The 19,763-nt window shown below is 41.3% G+C and overlaps 1 protein-coding gene across 2 annotated transcripts in view; it reads right to left on the reverse strand.

Moving 5' to 3' along the window:
- BMERB1 (bMERB domain containing 1) overlaps nucleotides 1–19,763 on the reverse strand; it is a 125,553-nt gene that overhangs the window by 46,809 nt on the left and 58,981 nt on the right. For both annotated transcript variants that reach the window (XM_084641936.1, XM_084641934.1), the window contains exon 2: nucleotides 16,932–17,055. In XM_084641936.1, the coding sequence (XP_084498062.1) occupies nucleotides 16,932–17,055 (124 nt within the window). The remainder of the gene's footprint in view (nucleotides 1–16,931; nucleotides 17,056–19,763) is intronic.

A 19,763-nucleotide genomic window follows, 5' to 3' on the forward strand; every position in this document is an offset into this window, starting at 1 on the left:
CCAGTTTACAAGGTCATCCAGATCTTCCTGTATGATATCCTGGTCCTTCTCTGTATTGGCAATACCTCCCAGCTTCGTGTCATCCGCAAACTTTATTAGCGCATTCCCGCTTTTTGGGCCAAGATCAGTAATAAAAAGATTAAATAAGATTGGTCCCAAAACCGATCCCTGAGGAACTCCACTAGTAACCTCCTTCCAGCCTGACAGTTCACCTTTCAGTGTGACCCATTGTAGTCTCCCCTTTAACCAGTTCCTTATCCACCTTTCAATTTTCATATTGATCCTCATCTTTTCCAATTTAGCTAATAATTCCCTATGTGGAACCGTACCAAATGCCTTACTGAAATTGAGGTAAATTAGATCCACTACATTTCCTTTGTCTAAAAAATCTGTTACCTTCTCAAAGAAGGAGATCAGGTGGGTTTGACGCTATCTACCTTTTGTAAAACCATGTTGTATTTTGTCCCAATTACCATTGACCTCAATGTCCTTAACTACTTTCTCCTTCAAAATTTTTTCCAAGATCTTGCATACTACAGATGTCAAACGAACAGGCCTGTAGTTACCCGGATCACTTTTTTTTCCTTTCTTAAAAATAGGAACAATGTTAGCAATTCTCTAGTCATACGCTACAACCCCTGAGTTTACGGATTCATTAAAATATTTTGCTAATGGGCTTGCAATTTCGGGTGCCAGTTCCGTTAATATTCTTGGATGAAGATTATCTGGGCCCCCCGATTTAGTCCCATTAAGCTGTTCAAGTTTGGCTTCTACCTCAGATGTGATAATATCTACCTCCATATCCTCCTTCCCATTTGTTGTCCTATCATTATCCCTAAGCTCCCCATTAGCCTCATTAAAGACTGAGGCAAACTATTTGTTTAGATATTGGGCCATGGCTAGATTATCCTTAACCTTCACTCCATCCTCAGTGTTTAGTGGTCCCACTTCTTCTTTCTTTGTTTTCTTCTTATTTATATGGCTATAGAACCTATTACTATTGGTTTTAATTTCCTTTGCAAGGTCCAACTCTACATGGCTTTTGGCCTTTCTCACTTTATTCCTACATGTTCTGGCCTCAATAGGTAGCTTTCCTTGCTAATCCCTCCCATCTTCCACCCCTTGTAGGCTTTCTGCTTTTTCTTTATCACCTCTCTAAGGTGCTTGCTCATCCAGCTTGGTCTACAACTCCTGCCTATGAATTTTTTCCCCTTTCTTGGAATGCAGGCTTCTGATTGTTTCTGCAACTTTGACTTGAAGTAATTCCAGGCCTCCTCTGCCTTTAGATCCACAAGTTCTTCAGTCCAATCCACTTCCCTAACTAATTTAATTAATTTTTTAAGTTAGCTCTTTTGAAATCAAAAACCCTAGTCACAGATATATTTTTGTGTATCCTTCCATTTAGTTTGAACTGAATTAGCTCATGATCGCTTGAACCAAGATTATCCCCTACAACCATTTCTTCTATGAGGTTCTCACTACTCACCAAAACCAAATCTAAAACGGCATCCCCTCTTGTTGGTTCAGCAACTGCTAGGTGAAGGAATCCATCAGTTATCACATCCAGGAAAATCTGAGCACTATTATTATTACTAGCACTTGTCCTCCAGTCTATATCTGGGAAGTTAAAGTCTCCCATGATCACACAATTCCCACAGTTCCCACAAATGCATCCGATGAAGTGAGCTGCAGCTCACGAAAGCTTATGCTCAAATAAATTGGTTCGTCTCTAAGGTGCCACTAGTATTCCTTTTCTTTTTACAATTCCCATTAGTATTTACTTCATTAAAAACATTAAAGAGGTCTCTATCCATATCCAGATCAGATCCCAGCGGTCGATAGCACACCCCAAGCACTATCCCAGGGGAGGCTCTAGTAGCTTTCTTCCTCAATGTGATTTTTGCCCAGACAGATTCCGTCTTATCCATTCCATCACTTCTTATTTCTTTACAATCTACCTCATCATTGATATACAGTGCTACTCCACCACCTTTGCCTTTATTTCTCTTTCCTAAACAGCACATACCCTTCAATACCCGTACTCCAGTCATGACTACTGTTCCACCATGTTTCTGTTATCCCTATAATATCTGGTTTCACTTCCTGCACCAGTAGCTCTAGTTCCTCCATTTTGTTACCTAGGCTCCTCGCATTAGTGTACAAACATCTTAATTTTGGCCTCGCTCACATTCTTTACCCAATTAGGCACATACATTCTACTGCCAGTATCACCTATTAGACTGGTATGTACACTACCCTTTCTCCTTATGTCCATTCTCCTACCCATGGCAGTATCCTTTCTTACTTCATTTTCTTCCCTCTCAGTGTTAAAATCTGGCGTGGAGATTACCTGGACATCTCCCAACCATCTCCCCCAGATTCCTAGTTTAAAGCTCTCTTGATCAGTTGTGCCATCCTCCATCCTACAAGTCTTTCCCTCCTTACTCAGGTGAAGTCCATCCAGAGAGAACAGTCCTCTGTCCATGAATGCTTCCCAGTGGCCATGCATCCCAAAGGCCTCTTTATAGCACCAGTACCTGAGCCCTCTGAGCGTCATAATCTTGTCACACCTTTGTTGCCCTTCTCTAGGAACAGGCAGAATCCCACTGAAGATCACTTGAGCCTCAATTTACTTAAGCGTCTTCCCCAGCCTAGCATAGTCTCCCTTGATACGTTCCAGCGAGAATCTAGCAGTATCATTTGTTCCCACATGAAGGATAACCAGTGGATTCTTTCCTGCTCCCGTTAGGATCCTCTTCAGCCTCGGGTCCACATCTCAGCATCTGGCAGATAGCACACCCTTCTGTTCTCTGGATCAGCTCTTGTTACGGACCTGTCTATTCTTCTCAGTAAGGAGTCCCCAGTCACGTACACCTGCCTTTTCCTGGCGATGGTGCAATTCTCCAGTCTATCCCCTGTTCCCTCTGGCTGCAAGTCCTCTCAATTCCTATTGTCCCTTGCAATCCTCTGCAACCCATCCCGTATCCTCCTGGGGCTCATATTTGGTGTTTATCTCCAGTGACTCTTGCCCTCTTCCTATAGGACTAGCTGCTCTTCTTCCTTGCCCTCTCACTTTCAGTGACCACCTGCTGTGCTCCTTCTTCATTTTCCAACTCCGCAAACCTGTTCCTGAGCTCTATTTCTCCTTCACTAGCCCGTCTTTTTCTCTGCCTGGTTCTCTTAGTCACATGCTTCCATTGTCCACTTTCCTCACCCAGAAGTATCCCCTCAGAGATCTTTGGTCCCGGTTCCATCTGCAAGTCTGAGCTTTTCTCTTCAGCCTCCTCATGTCTTTGCTTGAAACCCTTCTAAACTCAACCAGAGTTTCCACCTGCATCTCCAGTCCTCAGATCGTCTCTTCCATCAGCTCTATCAGGTGGCACTTCATGGAGATGAAACTCTTTTCAGGTACCCCCTCCAGGATCATGTACATGCCACAGCTTCTACATCCAGTCATCTTCATTGTGTCTTCCACTACTTGGGTCACTACCACTGCTGCCTCTGTGTCTGTCAGAGCCTTCTCACCTAAATCCTGTTAGTCTGGGAAACAGAAACCAAACCAAAACACCACCACCCACAGCAAAACAAACCCCCAACGAGCACCAAAACACTGCCAGACCACCACACACTCCCTTCACTAGCCTGTCTGTTCCTTTGTCTGGCTCTTAGTCTTCCCCCCAACTCCCCTTACAAATTTCCACTCAAACTCCCCTGTTTACAGCTCTGTTTGCTGGCTCCTGTGCTGCTGCAGCTGTCTGTGATCTGACATAACATTTGAGAAACTCTTGGTAAGTAATATGGCTCTATCTGATTATAATACTATAAAAGATGGAAGTTTATAATTTACCTGTATGAGAAAACACCCATGATCGGAAAACAGCTATTAGCTATTGTGCTAATCTGTACAAAATAAATTCTCTTGCTATTGGTCATAATATTTATTATTTGCATAGTGGTACTGTTTCGATGCCCTCATCAGATATCAGGGCCCCATTGTGCTAAGTCTGTATACACACTTAATAAACAGTCCCTGCCTGAGGGAGCTTACAGTCTAATTGTATGATGAGAGACAACAGGTGAGTATAAAAAACAAATAGGGAGGAATAGGTAATAATAATCAGAGGTCATCGTGCATCAGTTGCCTGGCCCTTATTCTGCTTAGCAAAATATAGCCAATAAACTGTTACCATATCTCTGGTTGATGCCTCTTATGTATTCTGACTCTTCTTCCTTCCTCAAGCCCCTTACCCAGTGTAAAGCTTAGGGATCTGCATGTTGCTGTACATGGCACTTTGCCATCCAATAGTCATATTCAATGCCAGATCAATGAGCCAGAAGAAACAGAAAAAACAGTCATTTGATAAAAGAAAAGGAGTACTTGTGGCACCTTAGAGACTAACCAGTTTCCACGGTATGCATCCGATGAAGTGAGCTGTAGCTCACGAAAGCTCATGCTCAAATAAATTGGTTAGTCTCTAAGGTGCCACAAGTACTCCTTTTCTTTTTGCGAATACAGACTAACACAGCTGTTACTCTGAAACCAGTCATTTGATAGTGAGCAAATTAAAATTTAAAATAAACCTCATATGTATAAAGAAAAGGAGGACTTGTGGCACCTTAGAGACTAACAAATTTATTAGAGCATAAGCTTTCGTGGGCTACATCCCACTTCATCGGATGCATAGAATGGAACATACAGTAAGAAGATCTATATATAAACACAGATAAGTTGGAAGTTGCCATACAAACTGTGAGAGGCTAATTAGTTAAGATGAGCTATTATCAGCCAGAGAAAAAAACTTTTTTGTAGTGATAATCAAGATGGCCCATTTAGACAGTTGACAAGCAGGTGTGAGGATACTTAACTTAGGGAAATAGATTCAATATGTGTAATGGCCCAGCCACTCCCAGTCTCTATTCAAACCCAAGTTAATGGTATCTAGTTTGCATATTAATTCAAGCTCAGCAATTTCTCGGTTAAGTCTGTTTTTGAAGCTTTTCTGTTGCAAAATTGACACCCTTAAATCTTTTACTGAGTGGCCAGAGAGGTTGAAGTGTTCTTCTACCGGTTTTTGAATGTCATGATTCCTGATGTCAGATTTGTGTCCATTTATTCTTTTGCGTAGAGACTGTCCGGTTTGGCCAATGTACATGGCAGAAGGCACATGATGGCATATGTCACATTGGTAGATGTGCAGGTGAACGAGCCCCAGATGGTGTGGCTAATGTGATTAGGTCCTATGATGGTGTCACTTGAATAAATATGTGGACAGAGTTGGCATCGGGCTTTGTTGCAAGGATAGGTTTCTGGGGTAGTGTTGTGTGGTGTGTGGTTGCTGAGAGTATTTGCTTCAGGTTGGGGGGCTGTCTGTAAGCGAGGACTGGTCTGTCTCCCAAGATCTGTGAGAGTGAGGGATCATTTTTCAGGATATGTTGTAAATCTGCGATGATGCGCTGAAGAGGTTTTAGTTGGGGGCTGAAGGTGACAGCTAGTGGCATTCTGTTATTTTCTTTGTTGGGCCTGTCCTGTACTCGGTGACTTCTGGATACTCTTCTGGATCTGCCAATCTGTTTTTTCACTTCAGCAGGTGGGTACTGCAGTTTTAAGAATGCTTGATAGAGATCTTGTAGGTGTTTGTCTTTGTCTGAGGGATTGGAGCAAATGCGGTTGTACCTTAGAGCTTGGCTGTAGACAATGGATCGTGTGGTGTGTCCTGGATGGAAGCTGGAGGCATGTAGGTAAGTATAGGGTGGTGTTTATGTGACCATCGCTTATTAGCACAGTAGTGTCCAGAAAACAGACCGCTTGTGTGGATTGGTCTAGGCTGAGGTTGATGGTGGGATGGAAATTGTTGAAATTGTGGTGGAGTTCCTTAAGGGCTTCTTTTCCATGGGTCCAGATGATGAAGATGTCATCAATGTAGCGCAAGTAGAGTTGGGGTGTTAGGGGACAAGAGCTAAGGAAGCATTGTTCTAAGTCAGCCATAAAAATATTGGCATACTGTGGGGCCATGCAGGTACCCATAGCAGTGCCGCTGACTTGAAGGTATATATTGTCCCTAAATGTGAAATAGTTGTGGGTGTGGACAAAGTCACAAAGTTCAGCCACCAGGTTTTCCATGACATTATCAGGCATACTGTTCCTAACGGCTTGTAGTCCATCTTTGTGTGGAATGTTGGTGTTGAGGGCTTCTACATCCATAGTGGCCAGGATGGTGTTTTCAGGAAGATCACCGATGGATTGTAGTTTCCTCAGAAAGTCAGTGGTGTCTTGAAGATAGCTGGGAGTGCTGGTAGTGTAGGGCTTGAGGAGAGAGTCCACATTGCCAGACAGTCCTGCTGTCAGGGTGCCAATGCCTGAGATGATGGGGCATCCAGGATTCCCAGGTTTATGGATTTTGGGTAGCAGATAGAATATCTCTGCTTGGGGCTATAGGGGTGTGTCTGTGCGGATTTGTTCTTGTGCTTTTTCAGGGAGTTTCTTGAGCAGATGGTGTAGTTTCTTTTGGTAATCCTCAGTAGGATCAGAAGATAATGGCCTGTGGAATGTGGAGTTAGAGAGCTGCCTAGCAGCCTCTTGTTCATATTCCAACTTATTCATGATGACGACAGCACCTCCTTTGTCAGCCTTTTTGATTATGATGTCATAATTGTTCCTGAGGCTGTTGATGCTGTTGTGTTCAGCACGGCTGAGGTTATGGGGCAAGTGATGCTGCCTTTCCACAGTTTCAGCCCGTGCACGTCGACGGAAGCAATCTATGTAGAAGTCCAGTCTGTTGCTTTGACCTTCAGGAGGAGTCCACCCAGAATCCTTCTTTTTGTAGTGTTGGTAGGAAGGATTCTGTGGGTTAGTATGTTCAGAGGTGTGTTGGAAATATTCTTTGAGTCGGAGATGTCGAAAGTAGGATTCTAGGTCACCACAGAACTGTATCATGTCTGTGTGTCTGGAGGGACAAAAGGAGAGGCCCCAAGATAGGACAGACTCTTCTGCTGCGCTAAGAATATAGCTGGAAAGATTAACAATATTGTTGGGTGGGTTAAGGGAACTACTGTTGTGGCTCTTTGTGGCATGTAGCAGTTTAGATAGTTTAGTGTCCTTTTTCTTTTGTAGAGAAGCAAAGTTTGTGTTGTAAATGACTTGTCCAGTTTTACATGTGTAAGTAAAAGTAATTATTATTGCTGCCTTTTCTAGCTTCAGAATGAAAATATTCAACTGCAGGCTTGTTTCTTTGTACTGAAATACTTTTCAGATTTTGTCAATAATGAGTTAGCATCGGATTTTTCATGATTATACTTCCTTTGGTTTATTCCTGGTCCAGGAATGAGCAAGTGGAAAGGTGTTTTAGAGCCACTGTTCACTGCTTCCAGCTGTGCTGAGACACCTATGGCATCTCCAGAAAGATTTTTCACCCTTTATTTCTCTTCACTCTGCAGTTCCATCACTGTCTCCAGTGGATCCATAACAGATCTGAGGTCTTCTTTGGAGGAGGTTAGAGGAAGAATCAAGAAATCTGATTCTTCCCTTATCCTTTTGCTTCTCCTCTTATAGGTATATTTCCAGATCCCAGCTACTGAAGAAACTGTCAGCCCTGATCTGAGTTCCACCACAACTTCCACCACTGTCCTGGCCCTGTTGGGTTCCACCACAACAACTTTTGGATGATCCGCCTTTATACTTGGAGAGGTGTAGTGTCATCCAATAAGGATCCAGTGGCTCAACACTCTTCAGATCCGGTTACTCCAGATCCATCCGTAGCTCAGTTGGTTGTACCTGATACACTTTCTGAAGAAGAGGATGAGGCGACACCTCCTCTTTTGGACCAGGAACAAATGGATACTGACTTTCATCCCCATTTGTTTCCTGACGAGCATGTGGGTGTAACTTTTGCTTCTTCCTGTTTTGAGGATGCTTTGCAACTGCATGACCTTGTTGATTGCATGGTACCCACATTAAATTTACCTTTGGTGGCTGTGGAGGAAGTCTCCCATCCAGTACTTGACATTCTTGTGACTACCTCCATGAACAGGATGTTGCAGTCTGCCAAGACTGTTTGGTCAATTCCTGCTACCTGTCAACCTATTTCCAAGAAAACAAACAGTACTAGAGTCTACATGAATGGCTCTCTTACTTTCGTTCACAGCCTGTGCAAATTCACTAATGGTGGCTGCTGCCAGTATAGGTTTAGGTCTGGTCAAACTCACTCTACTCCTGCTGATAGAGAGGAGAGAAAAACTGACACACTTGTAAGAAAAGTTTTCTTGTCCTCTTCTCTGGGAATTGGAGTGGCTAATTACTAGTCAATGATGGCCTGTTATCAATTCCACTTATGGGAGAGGATGGCTTATTTGTCCAAGATTTGCCAGGAGATAAAAGACTGGCTAATGCTATTTTGATAGAACAGCAGCATATGGCAAAGTATGCCCTCAGAGAATCATTTGATGCTTCAGACTCTTCCACCAGAGCACTGGCATCTGCAGTTACCTTGAGGAGGCAATCTCAGCTCCATTCCTCTTTCTTGACTGTGGACATTAGAGTCAAGGAGGAAGATCTCCCATTCAAAGGAGATGGTCTTTGCAGCAATAAGACTGATGAACTGTTGGAAAAATTAAAGAAAACTAGATCCATTGCTCGTTTTATGGGTATCTATCCCTCACTCAGAAGGGGACTTTCTACTCCTTCTTTTCAATACCAGGGGCAATATTGCCCTCAGTTATCTACTTATTTTTCTTCAAATCAGAGTAATCAGCAACAGCATCAGCAATCTCAGTCTTCATTCCAGACCCAGCATAAAAAGCATCTGTCAGATACCTAAGATGAAGACCCCTTTTTCATCTTCTGTGAACACCAGATTGGATGTGATGATCAAGAGTCACGGACCAATCAGCCAGGATCCATACCTTCTTTTATTTGCGGACAAGCTAGCCCAATTCATCAACAAATAACCTTGGACTTATGGGTACTAGAGATAATAAAGAAGGGCTGGGCCAGTCAGTCTGAAAAACTGCCCCCTCTTTATTCTCCCTACCCTTCCCCTTTCAGGAAACCTTCTTACAATATTATTCAGAAGAACACAAGCTGCTCCAGATAGGAGCTGTCAAGGTGGTACCCAAAAATCTTTTCAAGGTACTGCCTGACACAGAAAAAAGATGAGAGTCTTCGTCTGATTTTAGATTTAGGAAAATCGAACAGGTATATCTAGAAGTTCTGGTTTTCTATGTTAACCCTGGCCTCCATAATTTCCTTGCTTTCAACTGTGGATTGGTTCACCACTCTTGATTTAAAGGACATTTATTTTCATATCTCTATTTCACATAGTATTGAAAATACCTACATTTCATGGTGGTGGGCACCATTTCCAGTACAAGGTATACCTGTTCAGCCTGTCAACTGCACAAAGGGCCTTTTCAAAGTGCCTTTCTGTAGTAGCAACACATCTGAGAAAATAAGGTAGTTTTGTTTATCCATATTTGGATGATTGGTTGCTTAAAGCTAGTTCACGTGAGGATGTGTTACTCCACATCATGTTTACAATCTTCATCTTTCCAAATTTGGGTCTGCATCTCAGTGTCAAAAAAAATCAACTTTCTGGCCACCTCAGATAATTCCTTTTATAGGTTCTATACTGGACTCAGAAGCAGGGAAAGCTTTTCTTTCAGAGGACAGGTTACTAAAGATAGAGCAAGTGGTTTTGCAAATTTGAGACTGCCCATCCTGGAAGGTAATCATCTTACTGGGTCTCATGGGTTTGATGGCAGGGACCAATTATGTAGCTCCCTTTGCTATTCTCAGAATGTGATGCAGGCAGCATTGGACATCTTGAATCTACACATCAAATCAGGACAGTCTTCAAAAGTTTGTCACCATGCCTCAGGATGTTCTAGATTCACTGAGGTGGTAGATGAACAAAGCAAATGTTCTCAGAGGCATCCTGTCCAATCCCGCTTTTTTTTAATTAAAAAAATTTCAACCAGTTCTATGACTGGTCAAAAAAATGGGCAGGAAATTACTTCAGTTTCATTGAAATTGTTCTCATTTTTTTCAATTCAGAATTTCATCAAAATGTCAAATTTAAAAGATTGAAAAAAATTGCTCTCAGTATGAAACTACTTGTTCTTCAGACATAATCCTAACATGGTATGCAGAAAAGTAGAGCCCTTTGAAGATGTCTATGATACGTATTAGAGAGGGGTCTGAACCAAAACCAAAGACCTGACGACTTCACCTGAACTTTGCAACTTGGATATACATCTAATATAGAACACACATACATACACTTTCAGGGAAGTTAAAGTGTAGTGCTGAATACAGTTTAAGTCAGATATTCCCTTGCCATCATCAAGTGCTTTAAAATTAGCCTTAAAAAATGATGATGATGATGATGTGTATAGCTTTTATCTCATCAGCCGCCTGGACCGTCCTTCTCATGCCCCCCCTCCCCCCCTATCGGGATGACTTTTACAAAGCTCCTAGTGGTGGTGACCTATTCAGTAAAGGTCCTATTTAAATACTGGAGTGTTACCAATCTGAATGCTGTAATGTAACATGCTGGCATTTGCCTATTGACACAGAAGCCACACATTTCATTTTATCCTTAGTGAAGGTTTTCCTACAAGATTCATTAGTAATTCATGTCATTTTGTTCAAGGTGGGGAAGAATCTAGAATTTATCTTCAGCATGGTGCACTTCAGCACCAACTGCAATAACTAGAGTTGGATTCATACACCTTAACTTTCCAGGCAAGCAGATCAGTCTCTAAACCACAATAAAGGCAGGATAGTCTCCTTCAACTGCACCTCATGCTGCGTGGAGGGGAAAAGAGAAAATGCAAAGTAGGAAATGAATGATACATAGCTCATAAACAGGAACTGCCTGAAGGAATATTACATTATCCATGAAATCACATACCAGTGGATAATTTCTTGCTGGTTTATACACAGAAAACAAGATAGTTGGGAAATGCTAATTGACTGCTGAGCAGCTAGGCCTCACTAGTTTTTTTTTTTTTTACTAGAAACTATGTTAACCTGGAGAAATTCTCTTCACCAAATGTCCTTTGTTCATGGCAGCACATATTTCATTGGATAAAATATGTGCTGCAGTAAATGTTGTGACCATCAAAGGCAATGCACTGTATTATTCCTAAGCCATTTCAAGCCTCCAGTATAAGTGAATTTTATTATCGCTCCATTAACCCTTTGCTGAGCTTGTTAGAGTGCAACCTCCTGAGAAAAGTAACATCGTATCATTTCAGTTAGAAATCTATGGGTTAGGTTCTCATCTGCTGTAAATCTGTACCCCTCCACTGACTTCATTGGAGCTGGAGCTACTCTGATTTACACCAACTGGGGATCTGGTCCTCTATTTTTATTCACACTCCAATATGAGTAGAAAAAGCAGTGAGATAAAAGCTCCTAAAATACATCATCAAAGGGTAGGTTTTTGTTATAATAACTGATCTGTAATTAAGCTAGGCTAAAATCCTTCCATCAGATCCACAGGCACACTAGGGCAGGGATTCTCAAACTGGGGGTCAGGATGAGGAATTGCTGGCAGCATGGAACAGCTGGGAGGCAGCGCTGGTGGTGCTGAATGGCAAGCAGGAAGCCTGTAGCTCTCATCTCCCTAAAATCATTGTGATGTTTTGATGCTTGATGGATTGGCTGAGGAAGAGGATGGTGGTTCATGTGCTTCAGGGAGGGAATGAGAATAGAGATGGAAGCAGAGCTCCTGGTGGGAATGAGATTAGGCAGGGGTAGGTAATGCAGACAGGCAGATACCATGGCAGTACAGGACATGGTGCATATGTGATGTCCTCAGTGTCCCATGGATTCAAGAACATGTGTAATTATAACCCTACATGTGGAACTAACTGTTGTTTAAACCCTGACAATCTGATGGGAGATGTGGCCCAATATCCTATGAAACTCCTCTATCAGCCAGACCTACCCAACAGGCAAAGATGAATTTCACTTGAGATTTGTTGCCCTGCTTGTGTGCAGAGACCATCAGGCAATGGGGAAATTCCTGGAACAACACCTGATGAACTTTAACAGAAAACCAATGCAGACAGTTGCTCCAACCCCATTATTCCACTAGGAACTGTCCATTTTTGCAATCTTTGGTGAAGTGGGATGGGACTGAGCAGCAGATTTCTGGGGATGGGTTTTATTTTAGAAGCTTTATATACCTGAAATGGAAAAACCTCTTTTAATTTGCTTCATCTCCAGTGACCATAAGCTTGCCAAGAGCCAAGTCAACGTTCTGTGATTAAACGTATTTGCTGCTGATTCTCTCAGGAGTCAGTGGTTCTGAAAGCTCTGGATCAAATCATAAAAGTATTAAAGACAGCTTTTTAAAAACAAAATTACAAAATGTGTCTAATTACATTTAACTATCTGTATAAATGATAGTCCCTGGTGTTTAATTATCTAATTAAACTAAGTTAAAAGATGGAGAGACCTTTCTAACCGCAGTGATGCAATAGTGGTAAAATTGATGTATCTGGCAAAAGTAATTCTTTCAGAAAACAGTGGCTTGTTATAGATTTTGAATTAAAGGAAGAAAAATTAATCTAAAGCATTTAAATATATATACTCTCTGCAGTAAAAATGTTACCTGCAATAAAATTTTCATTGTGTTTGTTACTTAATAGATACCTAGCAGTACATTTCATGACTTTTTTTTCTTTCCATTACTATTTGTGATTTATGAACTTTGAAATCACAATAAAATAGAATCTATAAAGTTGTTCAACTCGCTAGGTTCCTCTCAGAGAACTGGGGATGCTATTCTGTAGTTAAATGAAAACAAAACAAACTGCTGAAAATGAGTGGTTTAGACCACTGTTGTAAAAGTATATTTGGGATTTTCAAAATCACTCTGTCCCTTGAAATAAATGGGAATTTTACAATGGGCTTTGAAAAGATATTATAGAATTAGACTTATGGTGAGTGCTTTTGAAAATCCTACTTGTGAATTGTGGAAGCCTCAAAGGTTAAAATTCAGTCCATGGTTGCCCTTATCTTTAATGGTTCTTGGAGAATGGAATGATCTGAGCACAGGATTTGGGGACAGGAATTTCTGAGTCCTCTATCTGACTTTGACACTGACTTCCTCTGTGACCTTAAGCAAAACACTTAAACCTGCACTTTAAAACTTTGGTGCCTGAAGTTAGGCACCTAAATCATTATTTAAACATGTCGGAAAGTGGTCTGAATGTTCTTTTTAGAGCGACTCAGGACCCACAACTCTCATTGACTTCAGTCGGAGCTATAGGGCTGAAAATCAGGCCAATTATGTAGATGCCTAACTTTAGGCATCATGGTACAGATCCACAAAGGTACTTAGGCACCCTAAGTCACAATTTTAGTCTCCACTGTGACCCACAAAACTCTCTCAGCTGCTGCCTAACCCTGTAGGTCCCTAAACACACTCAGTGCCTAAGTTTTTGCAATTAAAGTTCCCTGGCACCTAAATTTCTGCTGCTTCACTCTATGCATCTGAACACTTGTCTTCTGTCTTCCCCAGAGTGATCCACAAAGTGAGGGAAGATAGGGATTCATCCACCTCACTTGCATGCAGGGCACAATCTGGTAGGTGTGCTCAGAGGCCACGTACTGGATCAGGACCTGTTCAAAGTCTGGCTGGAGGAGGACCCACCTTATACCTTTTAGCCCCCTCATTAGAACACTTACCTGGGTTGTGGGAGACCCCAGTTCAGCCAGGGAGAGAAGGGATTTGAACAGGGGTCTCCCACTCCTGTCAGGTGAGTGCTCTAACCACTGAGTTCTGGGATATTCAGATTTGGGGCTCCCTCAATCTCTCCTGTTGAAGTTGTTCCACTTTGTATAAATAATTAGTCACTGGAGCAGGGAGACTGGATGCTGGGTTCCCCACCTCCCACGTATGTGCCGTAACCACTAAGATATAGAGTTATTCTCAGTCTTAGTCTCTCTGGCCTAATGACGCTTTAATTATTTATCCAAATTTAGGAGAGACTAAACAAGAGAGGAGGACACTGCACATCACAATATCCCATATCTTAGTGGTTGAAGCACTCCCCTAAGAATGCGAGACCCCTGTTCAAATCCTTTTCCACCCTCTGACAGAGAGGGAAATTGAACCCAGGTCTCCCACATCCCAGGTGAGTGCACTAAGCTAAAGGTTATAAAGCGGGAAGTGGCACCACCACTGTGCTGATGGTTTAGAGCATATTCAGAGTCTGAGTCAGTCCCACTTATGTTCCAGTTAATTTATTTTCTTTTTTCTTAAGCAGAGGCAGTAATACATAGTAAATGTGAGATTTCATTGACTTGGTTGGCATTGCAGGACACAAAAGAGCAACATCACAGAGTGGGAAGGAAAGTCATGCCTAAAGGAAGAAGTAACAGGAAAAAAATAACCAGTCTGATTGTGGCAAGATCAGTTAGTTGATCTGGAATAACTGCATCATTTTGTTTTCGCTGTCGTATGAATTAAAAAAAGGGTCCAATATTCCAATACCAGAAAGTCTTTTAGCATCTTGGTTAATTATAAGGAATACAATCACACTTACTAAACTCTGTCCCACTCCCTCACGCTTCCACACTCTGGGCTCCATCACCAAATACTCTTTGGCTTGCTTTGATCATGCCATTAACTGAAAATCTAAAGCAGCAGCAGAACTAATTAGAGACTGAAGTTCTCATCCAAGCTGGAGAAGACTTAATGGACTGAGCACTAGACATGGCATAGATAGTTTCTCAGTGGTCACATGTTCAAACTCTGGCAGAACCAATTCAGCCCTTCACCATGTTCAGGCCATACGGCTGACTATACAAATCTTTCGAAAGAGACCCAAGTCCCGGCAAGAGAATGCAGCTACTGAAATGCCTTAACTATCAGAACACTGGTCTCAGGACATCGACAATTCCTTTACTTCAGGAAACAACTGAAAGTAATAAACTCATCCATAAATGCAAGTACCTACCTTTTATTTTATTTTAATAGATTCATTTATAAAGTGTGCATGGCTTGAGCAGCTGTAAAATGCTTAGCCCTGGACCCACTGAAGTTAATGGAAGTTGTATCATTAGCTTCAGGGGGAGCAGGGTTTGAGTTATAAAAACAAAACCCATCACAACTTACATGAGCTATCCACAATGAGTGGCAGTAAAGAACCCCTGCTGAGCTGGCTTATGGAAACATTGGCAATATTCCTCTCATTTTTCAGGAATAAAATAGAAGATTTGTAAAAATCAGAAGAAATAAACCAAATAGACACATGTTCCAGCATGTCTACTAGTCTTTGTCACAGCAGTTCACTGATCTTGGGCTCTTAGGGACTATGAAGGGAAGCAATTTCCAATGCTGGAGGCCCTTGTTGGAGAGAAGTCATTGCAGCCAGCCTGAGAGTCTCACCTTGTGAACCAATAGCAAGAGTATTCTCGATGCTTTTATCTATTGTAGGGGGGAAGAGAGCAAGGGGCAGCCTACAAGACAGCCAGATCCCAGACCATTCAGGCCTTTAAAAGTTATCTATCATCGTCCACATTTTGAATTACATGTCAATGTAGAGCAGCAAAGGTGGTATGTGCTCAGAGAAGCTGTCCCACTTCAGCAAGTGGACAGCTGCTCCATGCTCCTCCATATTAAGCAGAGTGTATTCATATTATGGAGAACACTGGGAAAGCACTGTAGATGGTGCCAGTTTTGGCAAAGTTCCCTTTTCAACGGACTGTCAGCGCCTCCATGTTAATCTGCTGACTCTGCCACCTGACAGGAGAAAAGGAGCGTTGAGAACAGCTATGAGCATGAGCACTGGGGAAATGAAAAAGGCAGGCTGGAAATGAGGAAAAAATAGATCAAGTGAAGAGAAAGAATGTAGGAAAGTATGAGAGACAGCCAGTTACTGCTGTACTCTTTCAGTAGGATAATTTATTTCAATCTCTTTGCACTGTTTGATACAGAAAATGTCAAGGGAAATACAGGTGTCCCTGGCAAGGCTTTTGCTTGACCCGATTCTATCTATATAGAAGCTGATAGCCAAGTATTTACTTGATTACCTAGAAGCAGGTGTGACAAAACCAATCTTGGTCTTGTTTATTTTAGCAGTATCACTCCAAAGACTCTGTCAGCAAACTATTATTTCTAAAAGGTTGTAAGCTGTGGCTGTACATTTGCTCTGGACTGAAATTCACGAACATAGTCTCTAAGGTGCCACAAGTACTCCTTTTCTTTTTGCGAATACAGACTAACACAGCTGCTACTCTGAAAACTAACAGTGCAATTTCCAGAGCTGGATAAAAAAATATTTGCATGATTTGTTGTAAAACATAGGAGGCCAACCCCGCTTTACTCACACAAGTGAGTCAAAGAGGAGAGTGAGGGAGCATTGAAGCCAATGGGACTACTTGCATGAGTAAGGGTTAAAGGATCAGGCTATATATTTGTCCTTTAAAATGGGTGTATAGGTGGGGAGAGAAAAGGGCCAGATTCTCAGGTGGTATAAATCAATGTAATCACTAATTTACACCAGCAAAGGATCTGGCCCTATATGAGTAAGGCTAAATTCTTCCCTCGGGTATTCCTGTGCAGATTCCATTAACTTCAGTGAGACTTGAGTAGAATTTAGTTGTTGTTTCTTCACACCATGCTCACTCCCCACCTAGGATACGAGCTCTGGTGTGAAAACATGATCTGCCAGAAGCATTGCGCCAATGTTTCCCTTTGTAAGCAATAGATCCTCTTTGTAAATTCTGTAAAACATGTTGAATAAAATTTTTTAACTTCCTTTGCAACTACAAAAATCATTTCCCAGTGGCATTTTGCAAACATTCAGCTAAAATGGGAACTCTTCATTTTTTTTAAGTGTCAAATGGATAAAAAAAAACCTAAACTCCTATTTTGATTAGTTTTGCTTAGCATTTTCCCAGAAGAGTTGGTACTTACATAAACCTGAGCTCTGATTCTCTTCTGACTAAGACTTCCCGAAGCCTCTGGATCTTTGCCATCTCCAATTCGATTTCCTCAGGCATCATTGTTGTTTCAGCCATTGAGATGATGTCAAGTTGATCTATGTGTGTGAAGGAAGACAGGAAATGAATGAGGCTGGTCTAACTAAACTTAGCAGGATCTTTAAAGAATACAACTTAATCGGCCATGGTGAATTAATGTGGGTAGCAGGGAACATACTAGCTGGATGCTAGGTAGACTGGTCCTTTCTTGTTTTGCTGGGTAGTTTCAATTATTTTAATCATTTAAAAATAAAAGGATTCCTGTAAATCTCTAATACGATTTGACATGTGCGCAAAAGAAAGCCTAACCTACAGTAACCCAGTGTACTGTCAGAGCTGCTGTGCCTTATTTTACATCACTACAGACTTTTAAAATATAGCAATATAACTGCTACAAAGCTTACCAGCTACAAGAATTCACTCTTGTGAACAATCCTGCATTGGAAGAGATATGGACAAAATGAACTAATAAGAATTTTTCATCCCTAATTCCTATGATTCTTCCTGGAACTCCATTTATTTAAATGGGACAGGCAGTTAAAAGGACAGCCCAGAGAAAAGGGCCCATCAGAGAAGAGGCTAAAGAGAACAGGCTAAAGAGTGTGTATAAGAGGCTAAGGGCCTAATCCTGTGAAGCACAGAATGTTTCTTGTGAAATGCTAGTAATCATGATTTCCATTGAAATCAGGTGGAGTGGAGGATACACAGTACTTTGTAGGAGGTGTTCAGCAAGTGGCAGGATCAGGCAGGCCCCTTTTATTATTATTTTTGTGTAATTGACATGTTCTCTCTTCCCTATTGGTAGAAGTAGGTACTATCTGTCTACAGAGAGTTGGTTTGGGAAGGAGGACTCTGACCTCCAGGAAACCTTATGCTGATGTTTTATCACATTTATTTATCTTGGCCAAGATTTTAAAACGAGTCTAATGATTTTGGGGTGCTTCAGTTTTTGGGAAGCACCTTAAAGAGGCTTGGTTTTCAGGCAGTGCTGAGCAGTTGGCCTCTGAAAATTAGGCCCCTTTAGTCTCCAATTAAATAACAAAAACTGAGACACCCAAACTCACTCGCTACATTTGAACACATATGTGTACAGGACACGAAAAAACAAAAAATGAAATTGTAGCATTAGCTACATTTCTGAATTAGGAGAATGCAGCTCTACCAATTAAAAGGAAACAAATTATGAAAGTACCACCATAAACACCAGACCCAGGCAGCTGAACATCTTACACAGAAGACTTGGAATATGAATAAAGCTACAGTTCCCTCTGTTGCTTTATCCCTCTTCAAGCACCATCAATCGCCTTATGTTTTCCTTTTTGCTCTACCCAACTGCTCTTAAGGTCTCATATTACAGTGACCATCTAGTGGTTAGGGCACTGACCTGGGACAAGGGTTCCATTCCCTGCTCTGCCATAGCTACATTGTGAGACCCTGGGCAAGTCACTTGTCCTCTCCATTCCCCATTTGTTAAATTGGGGAAAAATACTTTCCTGTCTCACAGGAAGAAGATTGTGAAGTGCTTTGAGATCTAATGATAGAAAGTGCTGTATAAAAAATAGACTATTATTATTATTATTATTAACATAGAGGAAGACATCTAGGTGTGGTTTTCCTTAGAATATCCCCAATCAACATGGCTCCCGTATTAGCTAACTCACCAATACTATTCCAACTATTCTTGGAAAGTCGAGGAGAATTGGGAAAGTACCAGAGGACTGAAAAAAAGCAAATATGGAATCAATCTTCAAAAAAGGAAAGAAGAGTTACCCTGGAAACTACAGACTGGCAATTTCAGTTCCTAGTAAAACAATGGAGCAAATATGAAAAGAAAAGTAAAATCACTAAATGGCTAGAAGATAATAGAACCATGAGCAAAAGAAGCACCGATTTATAAAGAACAAAAGTTGATAGCTTTTTAAATAAAACTACAAAACTGATAGATGAAGGAATGTTATACAGTATATTTGGAAGTTAATCTTATTATCAGCATTAATCCAAATTGACTTAATTCTGTCTCATGGACTGGAAACAAACTAAAGGGCCTAAATAAGGATAAAATTATAGATGATGATGGTGATGTATTTCATTTAGGAGAGGTTTCTAGCTGGTATCAGTATTAGGTCCCATCTTACTGAATGTTATTAGTGACCAGTGGAGTAAGCAGAACATTAATGAAAAGTATATATACTATTAAACGGAGGCCTTACAAATAACAGAAATAATATGTAGGAATTTTGAGAGGTGAGAAATCTGGACATGAGGCAACAAAATGAGATTCATCTTAGAAAATAGTTATCCATCTGGGTGAAAATAATCGGAAATGCAAATATTCAAAGTGAAGGAGAAACACTTAGACCCATCCTTTCCTCTGCTACACACTGCAAAGGACAGCAAAACAGGTCAAAAAATGTGCATGAGGGAACCATCCCTCTATAACGTGCTTCCCCCGGACACCCCAGAAGTCCCTCTGATGAAGGTCGCTGAGGCTGGAGCTTTGCAGTTCTAATGGGTGGCAGGCTAAAGGAAAGGGAGCAGACTATGAACACGACTTGCTTCCTCTGCAAAGTGAAGATTTTTTCAGTTAGAACATTGTTAGAATCTCTTCCATAGGCAGGGGTGTGATCTAGATGTCCTAATAGGAGCTGGAAAAGACCTATTTCTATGATTTATATGATTCTCTCCATTGTGAAACTTGTGGCCAGATTTTCCAAAAAGCTCTTCTGAAAATCTAGTCACTTATTTTGGTGCCTAAATGAGAGCTGAA

The sequence above is a fragment of the Lepidochelys olivacea genome (assembly GCF_965140295.1).
Source record: "Lepidochelys olivacea isolate rLepOli2 genome assembly, chromosome: 10".
NCBI classification, from domain to species: Eukaryota; Metazoa; Chordata; order Testudines; family Cheloniidae; genus Lepidochelys; species Lepidochelys olivacea.